The sequence below is a fragment of the Quercus suber genome, unplaced genomic scaffold, assembly GCF_002906115.3.
Source record: "Quercus suber isolate HL8 unplaced genomic scaffold, Cork oak 2.0 scaffold_280, whole genome shotgun sequence".
NCBI classification, from domain to species: domain Eukaryota; kingdom Viridiplantae; phylum Streptophyta; class Magnoliopsida; order Fagales; family Fagaceae; genus Quercus; species Quercus suber.
In genome coordinates this window covers 93,098-110,271 of record NW_027069736.1, presented here as the reverse complement: position 1 = coordinate 110,271, position 17,174 = coordinate 93,098, and the positions used below count along the sequence as shown (strand labels likewise).

The window sequence follows — 17,174 nt, the reverse complement described above, 5'->3', positions numbered from 1 at the left end:
GGGAGCTCAAACACGACCTCCGTTCCTCACAAACTATTATTATTATTATTATTATTTTTTGGGGTCAATTCACTCCATAGTCCACACTGGCCTGCCTAAAGTACCACCGTCTTCATCATCCATCACCTTGACAGCAATAAACTTAATGTTGTCCATTGGCACCAACTTGTGACTTATTAACAACCTTTTATTGGAGACTATTACCACCTCTACAGATTTTTATTCTGCTAATCGGACAATGTTTCCAAATTATTTTAGAGAGAAACTCTTCAAACTTCTCTTATATTTATTTTAAAAGTTAATTTTTAAAATCTAATCCTCCATGCTTGCAAAATTTCAAGAAGATCAAAAATCTATAACTATATTATCAATTAAATGTTCAAAATTTAAAGTTTTTGTGGTCAAAAATTACGCATAAAAAATAAGTTTATTGATTGAATAGTAAATAATATTTTATTTGAACAAAATTTTATATGTGTGTTAATAACATAAAGAAAATACAATCTAACAGTTAAATTTTCAAATTTTACATTCAATAAAAAAAAAAAATTATGGGGAAAGTTTGAAGGGTGTCTCTCCTTTCTTGCTAATCGTTCTTGGAGAATTGACTGCATACCACAATCTCCCTTGGGACAAGTGGAAGGCAACCTTGAAACAAGATTACTTCAGTACTCCATGGGCTGTCCTCGCTATCATCACTGCTGCTGTACTTCTCCATGCACTCTTACTCAAATAGTTTTCTGTTCTGTTCTGTTCTCTCTCTGTAAATTCTTTAAGCCATGAACCTTACTTAATTAAGATGATAGTAACTATGCATTCCATGTCAAGAATAACAAAATTTTCACATACCAAATAGTATATTAATGTTCTCAAATGATATCTAAATATGTTTCTTTCCGAAATAAAACACGGATTTAGAACTCTTAAAACATGCTGAGATTGCCTTGACTGCATTATTTTCATAAGTTACCATACAAATGGGGAAATTATAAATGATGTAGATCCTTCCAACTTAGACAAAACCACCGCACCTTTCAGTTGGCCTAGACTGAATTGAACAGTATTATGGCATAATGGCCTCCACCAACAAAACAAAAACCATCTTCTAAACCATATTTGCCTCCTCTCTGGAATTCCATCTGTGTTCTTACATAAAAGGACCTCTCTATAGAGTTTGTGTTGATGCATGAATTACGCAAACCACAGTAGCGCTTGCATTTAGTTGACTATCTAATAGATGGTAGACAAGCTTTCTATGCGGCCTTTTTTTTTCCCAAACAATGAGCTCAATGAATAAGTGTTTCCCTTCGAGTCTTTTGGCTAAATATTGCTAATTCTGAAACATATTTGCGTTATAGGTACTGTTACAAGTTATTTTGAGATTTGAGGAGAGAGATTGAATTTCGGCAACAGTATTACCGAAATTCCAAGAAAAGTAGGAGAGAGAATGAGGGAAAAGGTGGAGAGAGAAAAATGGTGAATTACGGCAACACTGTTGCCGTAATTCACTGCCCAAATATCTGTCCGGGCACTGTGAGACGAAGTGCTCTGAGTGGTGCCCCAAACAAACTAAAAAAAATTTGTCCCTATTGTGGCAATACCATTGCCGAAAATTGGGGTGGAAAAAAAAAAGTGAATACCGAAATCTGTGAGGAATTTAAAATATATATATATATATATATAATGTGCTACGTACACAATATTTTTACAATATTTAACAAATCACAGGTAACTGATTATTATTAATTCAAATTTAAATTTAACATTGAGATTACTATTTTAATCCAACAATAACAATAAGTAACAACCTGACACTTAGAATTTGTTGTAAAAATATTGTAAAAATTGTGTGCACTTCATTTTTAAAAAAACAAAAATAAAAAATTCCCAATTGTGGTAATGGTATTGCCGATTGGGAATTTTTTTTTTTTTTTTTTTTTAGAAATGAAGTGCACACAATTTTTACAATATTTTTACAACAAATTCTAAGTATCAGGTTATTACTTATTGTTATGATTGGATTAAAATAGTAATCTCAATATTAAATTTAAATTTGAATTAATAATAACCAGTTACCTGTGATTTGTTGTGAAAATATTGTAAAAATATTGTGTACGTAGCACATTATTTTTTTTTTTAAATTCCTCCCAAATTTCGGTATTCATTTTTTTTTCCACTCCCATTTTCGGCAATGGTATTGCCACAATAGGGACATAATTTTTTTATTTTGTTTGGGGCACCACTCAAAGCACTTCGTTTCACAGTGCCCAGGCAAATATTTGGGCAGCGAATTATGACAATAGTGTTGCCGTAATTCACAATTTTTCCCTCTCCACCTTTTCCCTCATTCTCTCTCCTACTTTTCTTGGAATTTCGGCAACATTGGTGCCGAAATTCAATCTCTCTTCTCAAATTCCCAAATAACTTGTAACAATACCTATAACGCAAATATATTTCAGAATTAGCAATATTTAGCCAAAAGACTCGTTTCCCTTCTATGCAGAAACTCCTACTTGCTTCCTACCAATCTAAAAGTTATTTTTATCAAGTACTCCATCAAAAAAATAAATAAATAAATATCAAAAGCAATTCATAGCATTATTTTGCAAGCTGCATTGGATTCATATATAAATGACAGCATCTAACATAGTCCGCATGATGTAGTAGGAGGTATAGATTTACTGATTTAAAAGGTACAGAAAATACATTGTCGATGAGCCAAGAGCCAATGGTTGGCATGTTCTGCACCAAATACATAACAACAAGCACAGGCTGCACGAGATAACCAAAATAATTGAAATTATTAAACAAGAAATGTCAATGATAAGAGCAAGGAATAGTCATTTAATTTCCCATTATAAACAAAAAATAAGTGTATGTACTCCTACACTATACCATTAAAGGCGAAGGGACAAGGACATTTTGGAGCTAGCTTCGTTTGAAGCCAGTCTTTCATGTGCACTCTTACTTAATAGTTTCAAATTTTTTAGTATAATTTACAGTTTCCATTCAAGGCTAAATTGGGGAAAGTCTCTTTTCCGAATTCACGCCGAGGACCTCCTCGTCCTCGGCATGCCAAGGATGATTTTGGGAAAGACCAGGCCCAAGGTAAGCTGTCATCCTCACACTTAATGCATTCACCTAACCCCTCTGGCCGCATTAATGGGGATATAACCCCTTAGCAGGGCAACGTTGATCAGAGTGAACCACTTGAGTACTGATAAGACCTCTGAGGGGACGGACGGCCAGGAGAAAGGCGAATGGATGATCAACAGATGGGAGAACAAGATAGGACGATGAAGACTATATAAGAAAAGCGAGTAAAGTAAGGGAATGGGAGGGGGGGAAAGGGAGAAGAAAAAGGGCTCCTCAGCCACAGGTCGAGGAGCATCCTCCCAGTTGTAAAAAAGTTCTAAGTATTTTTTAATAAAAGAATAGAGTTCATGCTTGGTGAACGACGGTCAGCGCCTAAACCTTCAATCCACCCTCTACAAATTTATTGTTTGGGCTTGTTGGGCTGAAAACCCATTCATACTCAGGGTCAAATCCAAATTGAGTCCCTACAACAGTTATTTGCATTGTCATATTCACAAAATTAGAGAAAATTAAAGTCTTAGAATATTTCAAATCTCTAAACCATATTCTAACCAAAAAAGAATTTAAAAATTAATTAATTTATTAATTAATTAAAATTATAAATAAAAAATAAATAAATAAATAAAAAAGGAGTGCCTAAAAAAATAAAAAAATATATAAGAAAGTGTGAAAAGAAGGTAAATAGAAGAATGGCATCTTGTAAAAAGTCCCACTCAAAAACTGATGGAGACTAGGAGCTTTCATCCTGCTTGATCAGGACGACAAATAGAAGAATGGCACCTTGTAAAAAGCCTTGATCCACACTCTCGCACTCTAAATAATGTGCAAGAATCCTACTTGGAATAAGTCTACCTTTTACTAACATATTATACACTAAGCTCCAAATTGCACCCTCATCAAAGTTTGGAGTCATTTTGATACTGCCACCAAAAGTTTAAAACTTTGAATTTCGACCCCTAACATGATGTAGTATATAAATTGGAGCCATTCCGTCTATACTTATGGCAAGGGTGGTCACTAGGTATCATATTTAATTGATCCAATTAAATTATGTCACTTTAATAGGGATAATAACAAGGGCGTTGGGCGGGTCGGATCTTAAGTGCCCCCATTCCCTCTTCTATTATGTAGCATTGTAGCTCACCATATGAATACATTATTTCATCACATGATTGGGAGTTTAGGTGTTTTTATTTTCATATTTTGGAACTATTTCAACGATATCAGTGTTTACTTTTTATTTATTTATTAAATAACTAATGTTTGCACAGTATATTGCTAGTATCATAGCATAAATAATCTATAAATTAAAATTTTATAAAGAATACTTATAAAAAAATTGTATAAAGACTAAATCCTCATTCGATAAGATCCCATTATCTTTCTTTTTTTTCCTTTTTTTTTTTTTTTTTTTTTTCCTTTTTGAGAATCAATTAAAGTCCACTATCTAAAATCCAATTGAATAACACAATTGAAAACAGATATGGATTAATGATGAAGGTTTTAAACAAAACACTTATCCCATCACCTCGACAAGCTCAGTCGTGATGGAAGGGGAAAGGAGCACCATATATGGAAGAAAGTTTATGGATTATGTTTTCTAGGCAAGTCTTCTTACAACTTGTTTAGATTCTCAGTTGGGAGTTTACTTGGATTTAGATCTTGGTATATGAAAGAGCGACAGAGGTAAATTGATAAGATTAAAATGAGTGGTATGGTTGAAATTTTAAAATTATATTTTAATTTTTTAAAAAAACTAAAAATACTCTCTAAAATTTTTATGAAAAACTGTGGCACTTTTAGTGACGGGATTTGAATCCATTCAGGATCTAAAATCATGGACTCAAACACAACACTGAGCTAACATACCATGGGTCTATTGCACTGGCGGAGCCCAAGGGGGGCGAGGGGGGGCACCTGCGTCCCCTGACTCCTCAAAATTTTTAATAATAGTAGTCTAAAGTAGTTATATACTGACATGGAGGAAACAAAAAAAAAATGAAAGAAGGACTTTTACTTGTTGAAAGTGACCAAACCATTGCTTTTGTCTTGTCCTACTGCAACTTGCACCTATTTCACTATTTTTTATTTTTTATTATTATTTACACCATTTTTACTATTTATGATACTTTTCACAGTATTTTATCATTGAATGATACTAGAAATACTACAAATTTTACAACTTATGTCTTACAAATTGACATGTCACAAATCACAAAAAAATCATTTCAAACATTTATTCATTATATTTTTTAAGTAACACTAGTCACATTCTTACTCCATCAGTTTGTAAATTTTTAGTAACTATGAATTGGTTAATTTTTTTTACTTATTTTAATAATATGAAATATATTCATATTTGCTTACAATTGTTTATTTATTTTGTTATTATTGTTGATTAATATTATTTAGATTAATTTCACTTTTAATATCATCTTTTAATTTTGCCCCCTTTAGACTATAATCCTGGCTCCGCCACCGGTCTATTGGAAATCGTGATTGAACCCAAATACTGTGAGTTGAACTCACTCTTTTAAAAGTGTCGCAATGTTCATATAAAGTTTCAGCAATTAGGTACTCCCTCCATTCCAGTTTGTTTGTCCTCTATTCCAGTTTGAAATGTCCCAAAATATTGTTATGTTTTTAAAAATAAAATTAATTAATATACTAATGTTCCTACTATACCCTTATTTTATTTTCAAAACTATTTGAAAAGAAACCTAACAAATATTTAAAAAAAAATCAATCTAATTGGGCCACATTTTTAGTTGCCTCATTAAGAATAACTTTTTTTAAAAAAGTTGATAAATTTATTTAAAAGTAGTTTTGTAAACTTATATATTTTTATAAAGTAGACAAGACAATAAATAATGTTCTTTTAAAAAATTTGACTTTTTAAATAAGACAAACAAATTAGGAAGACTGGTTATTATTTTTCAACCAAATGACTCTTTTGTGTACTGCTGGGGTGGCTTACCAGTAGAGGAGGCAATCTGTATGGTGAAAAGTAGGTAGACAAGGTAGCATTTAATTATTGGCAGTTGTCAGCAATAAGTTTCAAACACACAAGATTTTTCTTTTCTTTTTTTAATGGGAAAATGCATAACATTCAACTGAAACAGAATTATGATAGGGAGAGGAGCTGCAAGAGCAGTTACATTCCACACTCCTCACAAAAAATATGCTCTACAAAGCTTGGAGTGACACCTTTTCAAATTTGAGAGACACCTGACATCCTAGCTGCTTTTGCAAGATCATGGCCAACCCTGTTGCCATCCCGTTTCAGATGTTGGAATGTACACCAAGAGAAAGAAGATGCAAGGTCCTTGATGTTATGAATGATGTGCCCGAACTCACCACCCACATTGCCCTCGTTAATTGCTTGAATAATGGAGAGAGCATCTGATTCAAAAATAACTTTTGAGAGACCCATCTCTAAGGCTAACAGTACACCATCTTGTAAAGCCATAGCTTCAAAGATATCAGCTGGGAAAGGCGATGAGAGGACCCTGCAAGCAGTTGCTATAGAACAACCTTGGCTGTCTCTGATTGTCACACCAGTACTAGATGGCCTGCCATCATCTGAGGCAGCACCATTAACATTAATTTTGGTGAAACCCACAGGGGGAGCCCTCCGATTGTTCAAGGAAGAAACCAAGGGCAAGTTAGAATATGAGCAAGCTTCCTTATACTCACCAAGAATTCTATTAGCCATGTCCCAAATCTAACTTGGAGGGGCACTAGAATCTTCATGAAGAGCTTGATTGCGATTCCACCAAATAGACCAAGCAACTACAAAGAATAGCTCCAAAGTAGAAGAAGAGTCATTCTTAACAATGTCCAAAGCAATATCCATAGGTTCACAAGTACCAAGTGTTAAAACAGTAGGACAATTATGCCAATGAGCCCAAGTCAGCTTGGCGTGATCACAATGGAGGAGCGCGTGGGCTGTGGTTTCAACAGCCTTGTCACAAAGAGGGCAGAAACTAGAGCAGTGAATTCCTCTATGACTTAAAGTAAACATGGTAGGAAGGCTGTTAACACATATCCTCCAAGCAAAAATTTTTAGCTTTGGTGGAATTTTTTGGTACCAAATCCTCTTCGACAGGGAAGTGTTTTCATTACTAGACGAGCTCTCTCCATCCTCATTTGCATCCGCCATACTTGAAGCAATATGGTACGCACTTTTGACCGTAAACGAACCTTTTTTATTACCAACCCAAATAAGGAGTCCTCAGGGAGATTGTAACTCAATGGAATCTTCAAAATTGTGTCGGCTTCAAAAGGCAAGAAAATGGATCTTACCACGTCAACTTTCCACCCTTTAGTGTCATGATCAATAAGAGAAGACACCATAGGAAAATCTCCAAAATCTGTTTGTGGTGAGATCACTTTGTGAGTTGTTGGAGTTGACAGCCACTTCTCGTCCCAAATATGGATTCTTTGACCATTACCTACCCTCCATCTTGTGCCCTTTCTAATTATTTCAAGGCTATTGTGAATGCTACGCCATGCGTATGAAAGGTTGCTATCTTTCTTTGAGTTAAGAACGTCATCATGAGGGAAATACTTGGCTTTTAAAACCCAAGCTATTAGAGAATTTGGATTTGTAAGAATTCTCCAGCCTTGCTTGGCTAACATGGCTAGATTGAAGGCTTGGAGGTTTCGAAAGCCCATTCCTCCATGAAACTTTGATTTGCACATTCTCTTCCAACTAACCCACGCAATTTTTTTCTCCTCATCCTTTTGCCCCCACCAAAAGTTTCTCATCATATTCTCCAAGTCTTGGCACAAATTCTTAGGAAGCTGGAAGCAGCTCATGGTGTATGTGGGCACCGCTTAGGCAACTGCTTTGATAAGAATCTCTCTCCCACCAATTGAAAGGAGCTTTCCTTTCCAACCAACAAGTTTTTTAGCAACCTGGTCCTTAATTTTAGTAAAAACCTGAAATTTTGATTTTCCAATAATGGATGGGAGCCCCAAGTATTTGTTGTGCCTAGAATCTTGCATTGGACCAAGAATATTTAGAATACTCTCCTTCAATTCTTGAGAGGTATTTGGACTAAAGAAAACGGATGACTTATCAGTATTAACTTTCTACCCTGAAGCCACTTCATATTTGTTGAGAATACTGACAAGATTTTGGCATTCTTGATCACAAGCCTTGCAAAAAAGAATGCTATCGTCAGTGAAGAAGAGATGAGTGATTCTTGGGCATCCTCTGCAAATAGATATTCCATTAATCTTTTGGTTTCGGGCTGCATCATGAATAAGGGTTGAGAGACCTTTGGCACATATGAGAAATAAGTAAGGAGAGAGGGGATCTCCCTGCCTGGTGCCCCTAGAAGGGATGATGTTTCCACAAGCTTCACCATTTATGATCACTAAATAAGACACAGAAGAGACGCATTGCATAATAAGATCAACCCATAAATTAGCAAAGCCCAATTTCTTCATCACTCCTTTAATGAAATTCCATTCAACTCTATCAAAAGCTTTACTCATATCTAGCTTGATTGACATATAATTTTCATTCCCATCATTTTTATGATTTAGATAATGCATAAATTCAAAAGCCACAAGGACATTATCCGTGATTAGACGGTCAGGAATAAAAGCACTCTGATTTTCAGAGATAATGCTTGGTAGGATGGCTTTGAATCTATTGGCTAATATTTTGAAGATGAGCTTGTATGTGGTATTGCACAAGCTGATGGGACGAAATTCTATCACTTTTGAGGGGTGACTTGTTTTTGAAATGAGGGAGATATTGGTTTTGTTAATTTCAGCCATGGGCAGATTGAAATTCAAAACATTTAACACCATATTAGTGATATTTAACCCTACAATATCCCAATATTTATGATAAAAGATAGCGGACATACCATCGGATCCAAGTGCTTTAGTGGGGTGAAGCTGTTGTAGCACCTTAGTGACTTCATCTCTTGTGAAAGCTTTGGTGAGCTCAGTGTTCATCTCTTCAGTGACACATCTAGGAATTGCATTAAGGATCTCATCAATACCCGTGGGGAAGGAGGTGGAATATATACTCTCAAAATAAGATATTGTAGTGGCTGCAATACTTTCGTTGCTCTCACACCATTCACCATTATCATTCCATAGCCCCATAATAGTGTTTTTCCTCCTCCTCTTCGATGCTCAAGCATGGAAAAATTTTGTGTTCCGATCCCTCTCCCTATACCAATGAACCTTGCTGCGCTGCCGCCATAAGGTCTCCTCACTATCCAAGAGATCATTAATCTCATTTCTAAGATGGTTAATATCTGCTTCTTGAGAACCTTGCTGGTCATCCATAGTAAAGGAACTGAGAGTTCTTCTTTTCTCTTGAAATTGCTTCGAAATATTGCCAACAACATTCTGATTCCAGTTGGCAAGGGCACTTGCACATCTTTTAAGATTGGATGCTACCCCTTTAGGTGTAGCAGACAAGGAACTAGAGTCCCAAGCAGCTTTAATGATTTCACGACAATCTTCCCTTTTGATCCATATGGCTTCAAAATGAAAACGACGCTTATTTTTGTGGGTTGGAGGGGGTAAGTCAGAAATAGTAAGAATACAGTGATTAGATGTGGACTCCACCAGGTGATGCACTTGAGGACTCTTGAAAAATTCAAACCAATCTGAGGTGGCAAAGGCTCTATCCAACCGGAGCAATATTCTGTTCAACCCTTCTTTCATATTACACCAAGTGAAATCCGGGCCATAATAACCTAGGTCCTTGAAGCCGCATAAATTAACAACTCGACAGAAGCTGCCCATTTGGCTTTGTGAACGCTGAGCGTCCCCTGATTTTTCATTCATGGATAGTATTTCATTAAAATCACCACAACAAAACCAAGGCAAATTAAATTGATTACAGAGAAAAGAAAGTAGTTTCCAAGATTCTTCCCTGAGGTGGGTTTCCGGGTGCCCATAGAGACCAATGAACCTCCAAGAGAAACCATTGCCAGACTCAACTATAACTACATCAATGTGGTGACGTGAAAAACTCTTGATTTCTAAATTTACATCATTAGACCACAGCAAAGCAAGGCCCCCACTTCTACCCCTGCTAGGAAGAGAAAGCTCATTTGGAAAACTCGGTCTGAATTTCACAATCTCCATACGTCTATTTTTTAATTTAGTCTCCGAGAGGAAGACTAACTTGGGATTCCAGCGCCTGACATAATCGCCAAGTGCATGAACTATCCGGGGGTTCCCAATTCCTCGGCAGTTCTAGCAGAGGGAATTCATTGCTTCCGGTGGTGGTGCTCAGCAGCCACCGCCGATCTCTCTTGGTTGTCGTATACATCAGTATGAACTGAGTTACGTAATATTTTCTGAGGCTTACCTTCATCTTCATCCATAAAATCAAGTCTGCCTGGTCTTTTAATGCCTAAAAGCCCACACACGTTTTGAGTTTGTGGGTCAGCATCTTTAGATTTTTTTTTCCTTGGGCCCTGGCTATTCTTTTCCAATTTCCTCTTTTTGGGCTCAAAGGTGTATTAGTGGCCTCAAGGTTAATGGGGGTCTCTTTTAAAGGTTTCAATGGGCTAGTAACTTCATGGGCCTCAATGTGGGAGTGCTTTGATTGGCCCACTACTGATGATTCTTCCTCCACATCCTTTCCCAACTCATAGATTTTTTGAAGATCACATGCGTGCTTATCAGGAAAAGGCTCAAGGCTCAAGGGGCGTAGCTTGTCAGTTTTTTCCGGTTTATCCGTTGATTGCACTGTTGATGTGCCATCTTGTCTCAAGTTCAAATTCAAAATCTTGGATTTCTAAAAACTTGGTGGAGCTGATGGACCCGCTTGTTCTGCCTCCATGTCCTTCGAGTTAGGAGTCAACGGAGTTTGCCGCTCGTCGAAACCTTTATCTTTCTATTCCTCAACTCCATTACTATTGAACTTTCTAACTTTTTCAGGGCCGTTCTTGGGACTTCCATTAGCTCTCAACCAGTCCCCATACTGCCTTGGAGCTTTAAAGTTGCTTGGGAACACAGTGCAATGTTTCTCATCATGACGAAGAATGCCACATTGAAAACAAAAACAAGGGAGCCTTTCATACTTAAAGGAAACCCAATACTTCTCTCCATTTGAATTGATAATATTCCCACCCCTTCGCAGTGGTTTATTGATGGGTAGATCCACATGTATTCTCATAAACTTGGTTTGCTCCGATAGCCAAGATCGCTTGTCCGTCTCTATATATTCCCCAATTTTGCTACCAAGGTCTCTACCAACCTCCTCAGACATACTTTCAAAGGGTAGACCCCATATTTGAATCCAGAATGGGGAATGGGTGAACGAAATATTATTGAATGATAATCCTTTTGTCCACCTGCACAGAAATAAAAGATTATTGTCGAAGTTCCATGGGCCATTGCGCTCAACCCACTCCATTTGGTATCTGGAATTAAACTTGAATTGAAGAATATTTTTTCCAACATCAACAATCCTTAAATCCGAACCCATCTTCCAAGCCAATCTCAAGGTACTCTTCAAAGCTCTCATATTTTGGTGTCGATCAGCAAAAAGCCGACCAAACAAACTCAGAGCACACTCCTCTAATAGATCTGATCTGCAAGTGGTAGAGATGGAGATGCTTTCTTCTTCTTCTTTGGTGAGCTGGAGGTGCTGCATACCGTTGATGATTGATTGATCCATATCCTTTGCGTTAATCAAGCCCCCTGGGCTTAGGAAACCCAACGAAGATCCTTAATAGTAGGGAGAGAAGACTCATGCGAAGCGAGAAGAAAACACTCGTGCGAGGCGAGAGAGAACGGACTCAAGCACGCAAGATTTCACTTCTTCATTTACAATTTTTTAAACTTTCACAGGTGTATTACTATTGCCACTATAAATGTGACCCAAGTAGACCAATATAAAAGTACAGTCAGTGGCAAGAAACCTCCGCAACTTATTAAAAATGTTTTAAATTTGTGTACGTATGAAAACTTATTGCTAAACCCAACTTGACAGAGTATATGTATTTATCATTTGTTATTGTTTTATGGGTCATGCTTACGAGTGCCCTTAGGACACTGGTTAATAATTCATTTTAAGAAAGTTTTAATACCACTTTTATAAGAAATGAAAAAAGCTATTAAAGTATTAATTACTTTTTTTTTTTTTCCCCCATAAAAACTTTCTTTAAATGGATTATTAATCGGTGTCCTTAGAATCCTCGTTAACATTTATATTGTTTTATATCTTCATATATTAATGTGTATATAATTGAAAGGAATTGACAGATATTTCTAGTACTCTAAATCAAATTCATATATAAAGAAGGGTTCTAAGTGGTAAAATTAGAGTCCGAAGATTTGAAAAAAGGGTTATGGTCATTTCAACAGCATTACCCACTTTGATAATATAGGAACGTGGAATACACGAGTTCTCTATCCAAATCCAATCGTTTGATGCTTTAGACATATCAAACCTGCTATCATGCCATCAAGCTGAAACGCAACACTCATTTGATGGTTTAGACATCAGACATGCTATTATGCAATCAAGCTGAAACGCAACACTCGGTACATCTTCCAAGGATTGGATCAAGGTAATATCTAAGCCTAAAGCACTACGCTGACAGGGAGTGTGGCAAACATGAGGGGTGTATTGTGCAGCTTTAGATCGTGCTAAACTCAATGAAGTGTGTGACATAGGCTAAGTCATAAACTAATTTCATTATTTGAATAGTGTGGAAAGTAAGAATTCTGGCTAAAATGCAACAAATAGAAAGATTACTAATTAATTCTGCCTAAAATGCAACAAATAGAAAGATTACTAATTCATATGCAAACTCATACAATGAACCAAAGGCATAAGCAATACAAAACAAGTCAAGATTGTTCAAAGACAGTCAAGAAATAAACAGCATATAATCTTTGCCTTTAGTATTTCAAAACAAACAGAACTGAATAGTCAAAAAGTTACAAACTAAAGATCCCATGCCAACTACCATCAACTAGACATGCCTCCATCCGCCAGAATGCAAATTAAATTTGGTAGCAAACTATCATATGCCATGATATCCATCTATTAAAGAATTAAGCAAAACTGGACGAATTACTGTTATTACATTTTCTAAGTTCCCTAGCAAAATAAACTGTAGAAAAGTAAACATATTCTCTGCAAGTTTCGTTCTTTGTCCCTTAAACGGCTGCCACCAATGCTCTTCAAAGTGCCAATCTTTTGAGCGGGAAAAAGTTGTTTAGTCCAGCTTCACGGAGGAGAACAAGTAATGCACAAACCAGAATGATGAAAGGAACCCAACTGTGCCAGTTGCCAGCATGATTGCTATAACCATAAAGAGCGAATATCCCAAGTAAAGAGTGGCAGAGACAGGTCCACTCAAACTCTTTAGATCAAATACAAGATAGTTTATGGAGTACAAGAAGATGTATATGGCGACAGAACCAGAAGCAAAGAATGACTTCCACCACCATTTCCAGTCCTCCACACAGAGATGCATATATGTTAGAACCAACGACACTTCAGCACACACCACCACAAGAAGGATCATAACAATAAAGAGGAATCCAAAGACATAGTATACACGGCCCATCCAAATGCTAGACATGATAAAGAATAGCTCAATGAAAAGGGTACCGAAAGGGAGGGTACCAGCACCAAGAACAAGCAGCCAGGATGGGTATTTCTGAGCTGGGATTTAGATCAAATACAAGATAGTTTATGGAGTACAAGAAGATGTATATGGCGACAGAACCAGAAGCAAAGAATGACTTCCACCACCATTTCCAGTCCTCCACACAGAGATGCATATATGTTAGAACCAACGACACTTCAGCACACACCACCACAAGAAGGATCATAACAATAAAGAGGAATCCAAAGACATAGTATACACGGCCCATCCAAATGCTAGACATGATAAAGAATAGCTCAATGAAAAGGGTACCGAAAGGGAGGGTACCAGCACCAAGAACAAGCAGCCAGGATGGGTATTTCTGAGCTGGGATTTCACGAGGAATCTGGTTGGTTCTAACAGGGTATTCAATATGAGGTGCTTTTGCCCCAAAGTATCCACCAATTAAGGTCAGGGGAACAGAGATGCAGAACCAGAGCAGAAGCAGAATAACAAACAGAGAGAATGGAATGGCTCCTGTGCTGTGACTTCCCCACAAAAGGAAATTCAAAGTGGTGAGGATCAAAAAGGCTATACCAGGGAAGAAACAAGCAGCCTTCCATGAGACCGAAGCCCAACCTTTGGAATCGCCGCAGCCAATAGTCCTCCAGAGACGAACAGCGACATAACCAGCTGCAATACCAAGTATCATATAGATAAAAAGCATACCTGTAATAAGTGTTCCACGTGAAGCCGGTGACATGAATCCAAGAGCTGCAAACAATATCGTCACAACAGCCATTCCAAGAATCTGAACCCCATCTCCAACCATGATACACAAGAGGGAGGCATTGGTTGGGGCACGGAATACATCCCCCACAACAAGCTTCCACCCAGATAATTCCTCGTTCATCTGTGCCTGTGCCTCCTTGTCAAGTTCCTCATAACGGGTCAGATCCCGCCTAACAGTCCTCAAGAAGATGACTAGCACAATACCAGCAAGGAATGTGATCACCATTAGGGAATTCAAAATCGAGAACCAATGGACTTTTGCACCCTCCATCTTCAAATAAGCATCCCACCGCGATGGCCACTTGATGTCACTCTCCTCAAATTCAACCTCATAGGTAAAGACAATCGGCTGCCCTTGCTTGATCGGCATTGACACGGTGTTTGGATCACATTTCAATTTATTTGGGAACTTATCATACGGTTTCAACTTCTTCACTGAATCAGCATTAATCATCACACTACAAGGCACAACCTCAAACCCAACAACCATGTATCCAGGCGGACCCGAATCCCTTTTCGCAACATTTGGGATCACCTCAGCTGCATCACCGGTCCCCATTACACCCGCCACGTTTGTCTCCTCATACTTATGAACAAGCACTTTAAACTTCAAATGGTTAAATATATAGTACACATCCTGAATGTTAACCCCAACCGGATACCCCGTCCACCGCAAAACATAATCCTCCTTCGAGGTATACCGAATTGCAGGCAAGTTATCGAGAAGCAAATTAACCTGATACACCTCATCAATTCTTTTAGTCAAGATCTTGAAATCGTCGGCCGATAACGGATCCGACTTACACAAGAAGATCTCAGACTCGTTTGTATGCATCTTAAACAGATAAGGCGAGTTCTCGATCCGATCCCCCATGAGAAGCTCACCGAGATTCTCGGCGCTGTCCTTGACACCCCCTTGGGGCTTACAGAAGGGCAAACTGTAATAGCTGAAGGGCATTTCGGTTTCAATGGAAGTGATAGAATTCACTTTCACCGATAATGGGTCGCCCACGCCATGATTGTGGGGGTAACTACCCGGAAGATAAAACCCATACCCGGATTGAAATACCAAGCAAATGGTCAATACCCAGATCCTAAAATGGTTAAAGAACCCCATTTTTGAACAAGTTTGTGTCGGATCTGGACAACTCAGATCGGGAAACGGGTGAAAAAGGCAAAATTTGATGTGGGTTTCGGGTTTAATTGCAGATTCGGATATGAAAACTACGAAATCTAATACAATTAAATTAAGGAATATGCAAAAATGAAAAGGATTTGAGAGGAAGTACGGATCTGACTGACCTTCAGCGAATACGAAAATTGAGAGATGGGTTTCTCTCTGTGAAAAAATAAAAAATAAACGAGATCTTGGATCACTGGGAATTTGGGATTTGGGAGAGAGAGAGGTGAAGGAATTGGAAGAAACGCAATCAGATATATATGGTTTGTTTTTCTTTGGGGGTGACGCAGTAAAAATGGCTTGGGAGTTTTGTTTTGGCTTTTTCATTCATTGACCATAATGACCCTCCTATGTCAGTTTTCTCAAATGCCGACAATGGCCTCTAATTAATGTCCATTTTTTCATTTCTTTCTCAAATCGCCCTTTCTAGGTCTGTAGGCTGTTTGGTAAGTGATTTTTAAAAACGTTATTTACCTGTTGTAGAAATACTTATCGTTGAAAAAATATTGTAAAAATATATGTTATATTGTTTAAATAATATTTAAATAATATTATCAAACAGACTCTTAATAACAAATAAATATTTTATTCTATTTTCAAGACTGATAATGTGGTAAATTGAACCTAAAGCTTTTAGGATTATGTTACAACTCATAACAATGCGCCTATTATTGAGGTGTCTCATGAAGGTAAGTACAATTTATTCAAACAACCCATTTTTAAAAGGATGAAGAAATAAATTAGGGTAAAATACGTGTTTGGTTTTTATCTTTTACATCATATTTTAGTTTAGTATCTAACCTTTCAATTGAATCAATTTGGTCACTAATGTTTCAATGTCATGTCAATTTAGTTCATGTCATTATCTCTTAGATGAAAATTACTGACCTAACAAACAACTAAAATAAAAAATTAGTTTATTGTCATATCAACAGAAACTAATTTTTTATTTTAGTTGTTAGCCACGTCAACAATTTTTATCTAAAAGATAACGGCAGAGACACAACTGACACAACACTGAAATATTAGGAACTAAATTGACACAATTTAGGGACCAAATTAAAATATGATGTAAAGAATAAGGACCGAATACGTAGTTTACCCAATAATTTATATAAAACGGGAATTTAGTATTTAATTAGTATGTTTTTATTTTTATTTTGAATTATTGGTATTTAGTATTTTTTTTCTTTATTTCTTAAAAAAAATAAAAGTTTGTTTTTCTTTCCAAAACAGAAAGTAAGGCTGCCTATTAATTATTTCTAAATTTAGTAGAAGTAAAAATCTTGTTTGATACTTATAATTGGGTAATGTACTTTTTGAATATTGTACATTCTTTATAAGAATTAAAATTGATTTTGATAATCCTGGAGAATTAGTGGGTTGAAAATCTTCGGGTTTCAACAATCTTGAAGGTTAAGTCCTGAAAAATCAAATTTAATCAGAGAAAAGACCGGTGGAGGCCAGTCTATGGTCCTCCGATGATGAAGTTAGTAGGCTGGAATAGAGAGAAA

At 36.8% G+C, this 17,174-nt stretch overlaps 3 protein-coding genes across 3 annotated transcripts; all 3 read right to left on the bottom strand.

Annotated features, from left to right (window-relative positions):
• Positions 1–6,307: 6,307 nt before the first annotated feature.
• On the bottom strand, positions 6,308–6,811 carry LOC112017233 (uncharacterized). The gene has a single exon (XM_024049705.1). It carries the CDS (start codon positions 6,809–6,811, stop codon positions 6,308–6,310), a length of 504 nt encoding a protein of 167 aa, XP_023905473.1.
• Positions 6,812–9,255: 2,444 nt separating this feature from the next.
• Positions 9,256–10,221, bottom strand: LOC136071032 (uncharacterized). Its single transcript, XM_065781848.1, has one exon. The coding sequence runs from the start codon at positions 10,219–10,221 to the stop codon at positions 9,256–9,258; it is 966 nt and encodes a 321-aa protein (XP_065637920.1).
• A 2,749-nt stretch (positions 10,222–12,970) lies between these two features.
• On the bottom strand, positions 12,971–15,940 carry LOC112017246 (transmembrane 9 superfamily member 11). The gene is made up of 2 exons (XM_024049715.2): positions 13,889–15,940; positions 12,971–13,578 (listed from the first exon to the last, which is right to left on the bottom strand). The coding sequence occupies exons 1-2, from the start codon at positions 15,595–15,597 to the stop codon at positions 13,314–13,316; spliced, it is 1,974 nt and encodes a 657-aa protein (XP_023905483.1). The 5' UTR covers positions 15,598–15,940; the 3' UTR covers positions 12,971–13,313.
• Positions 15,941–17,174: the final 1,234 nt, after the last annotated feature.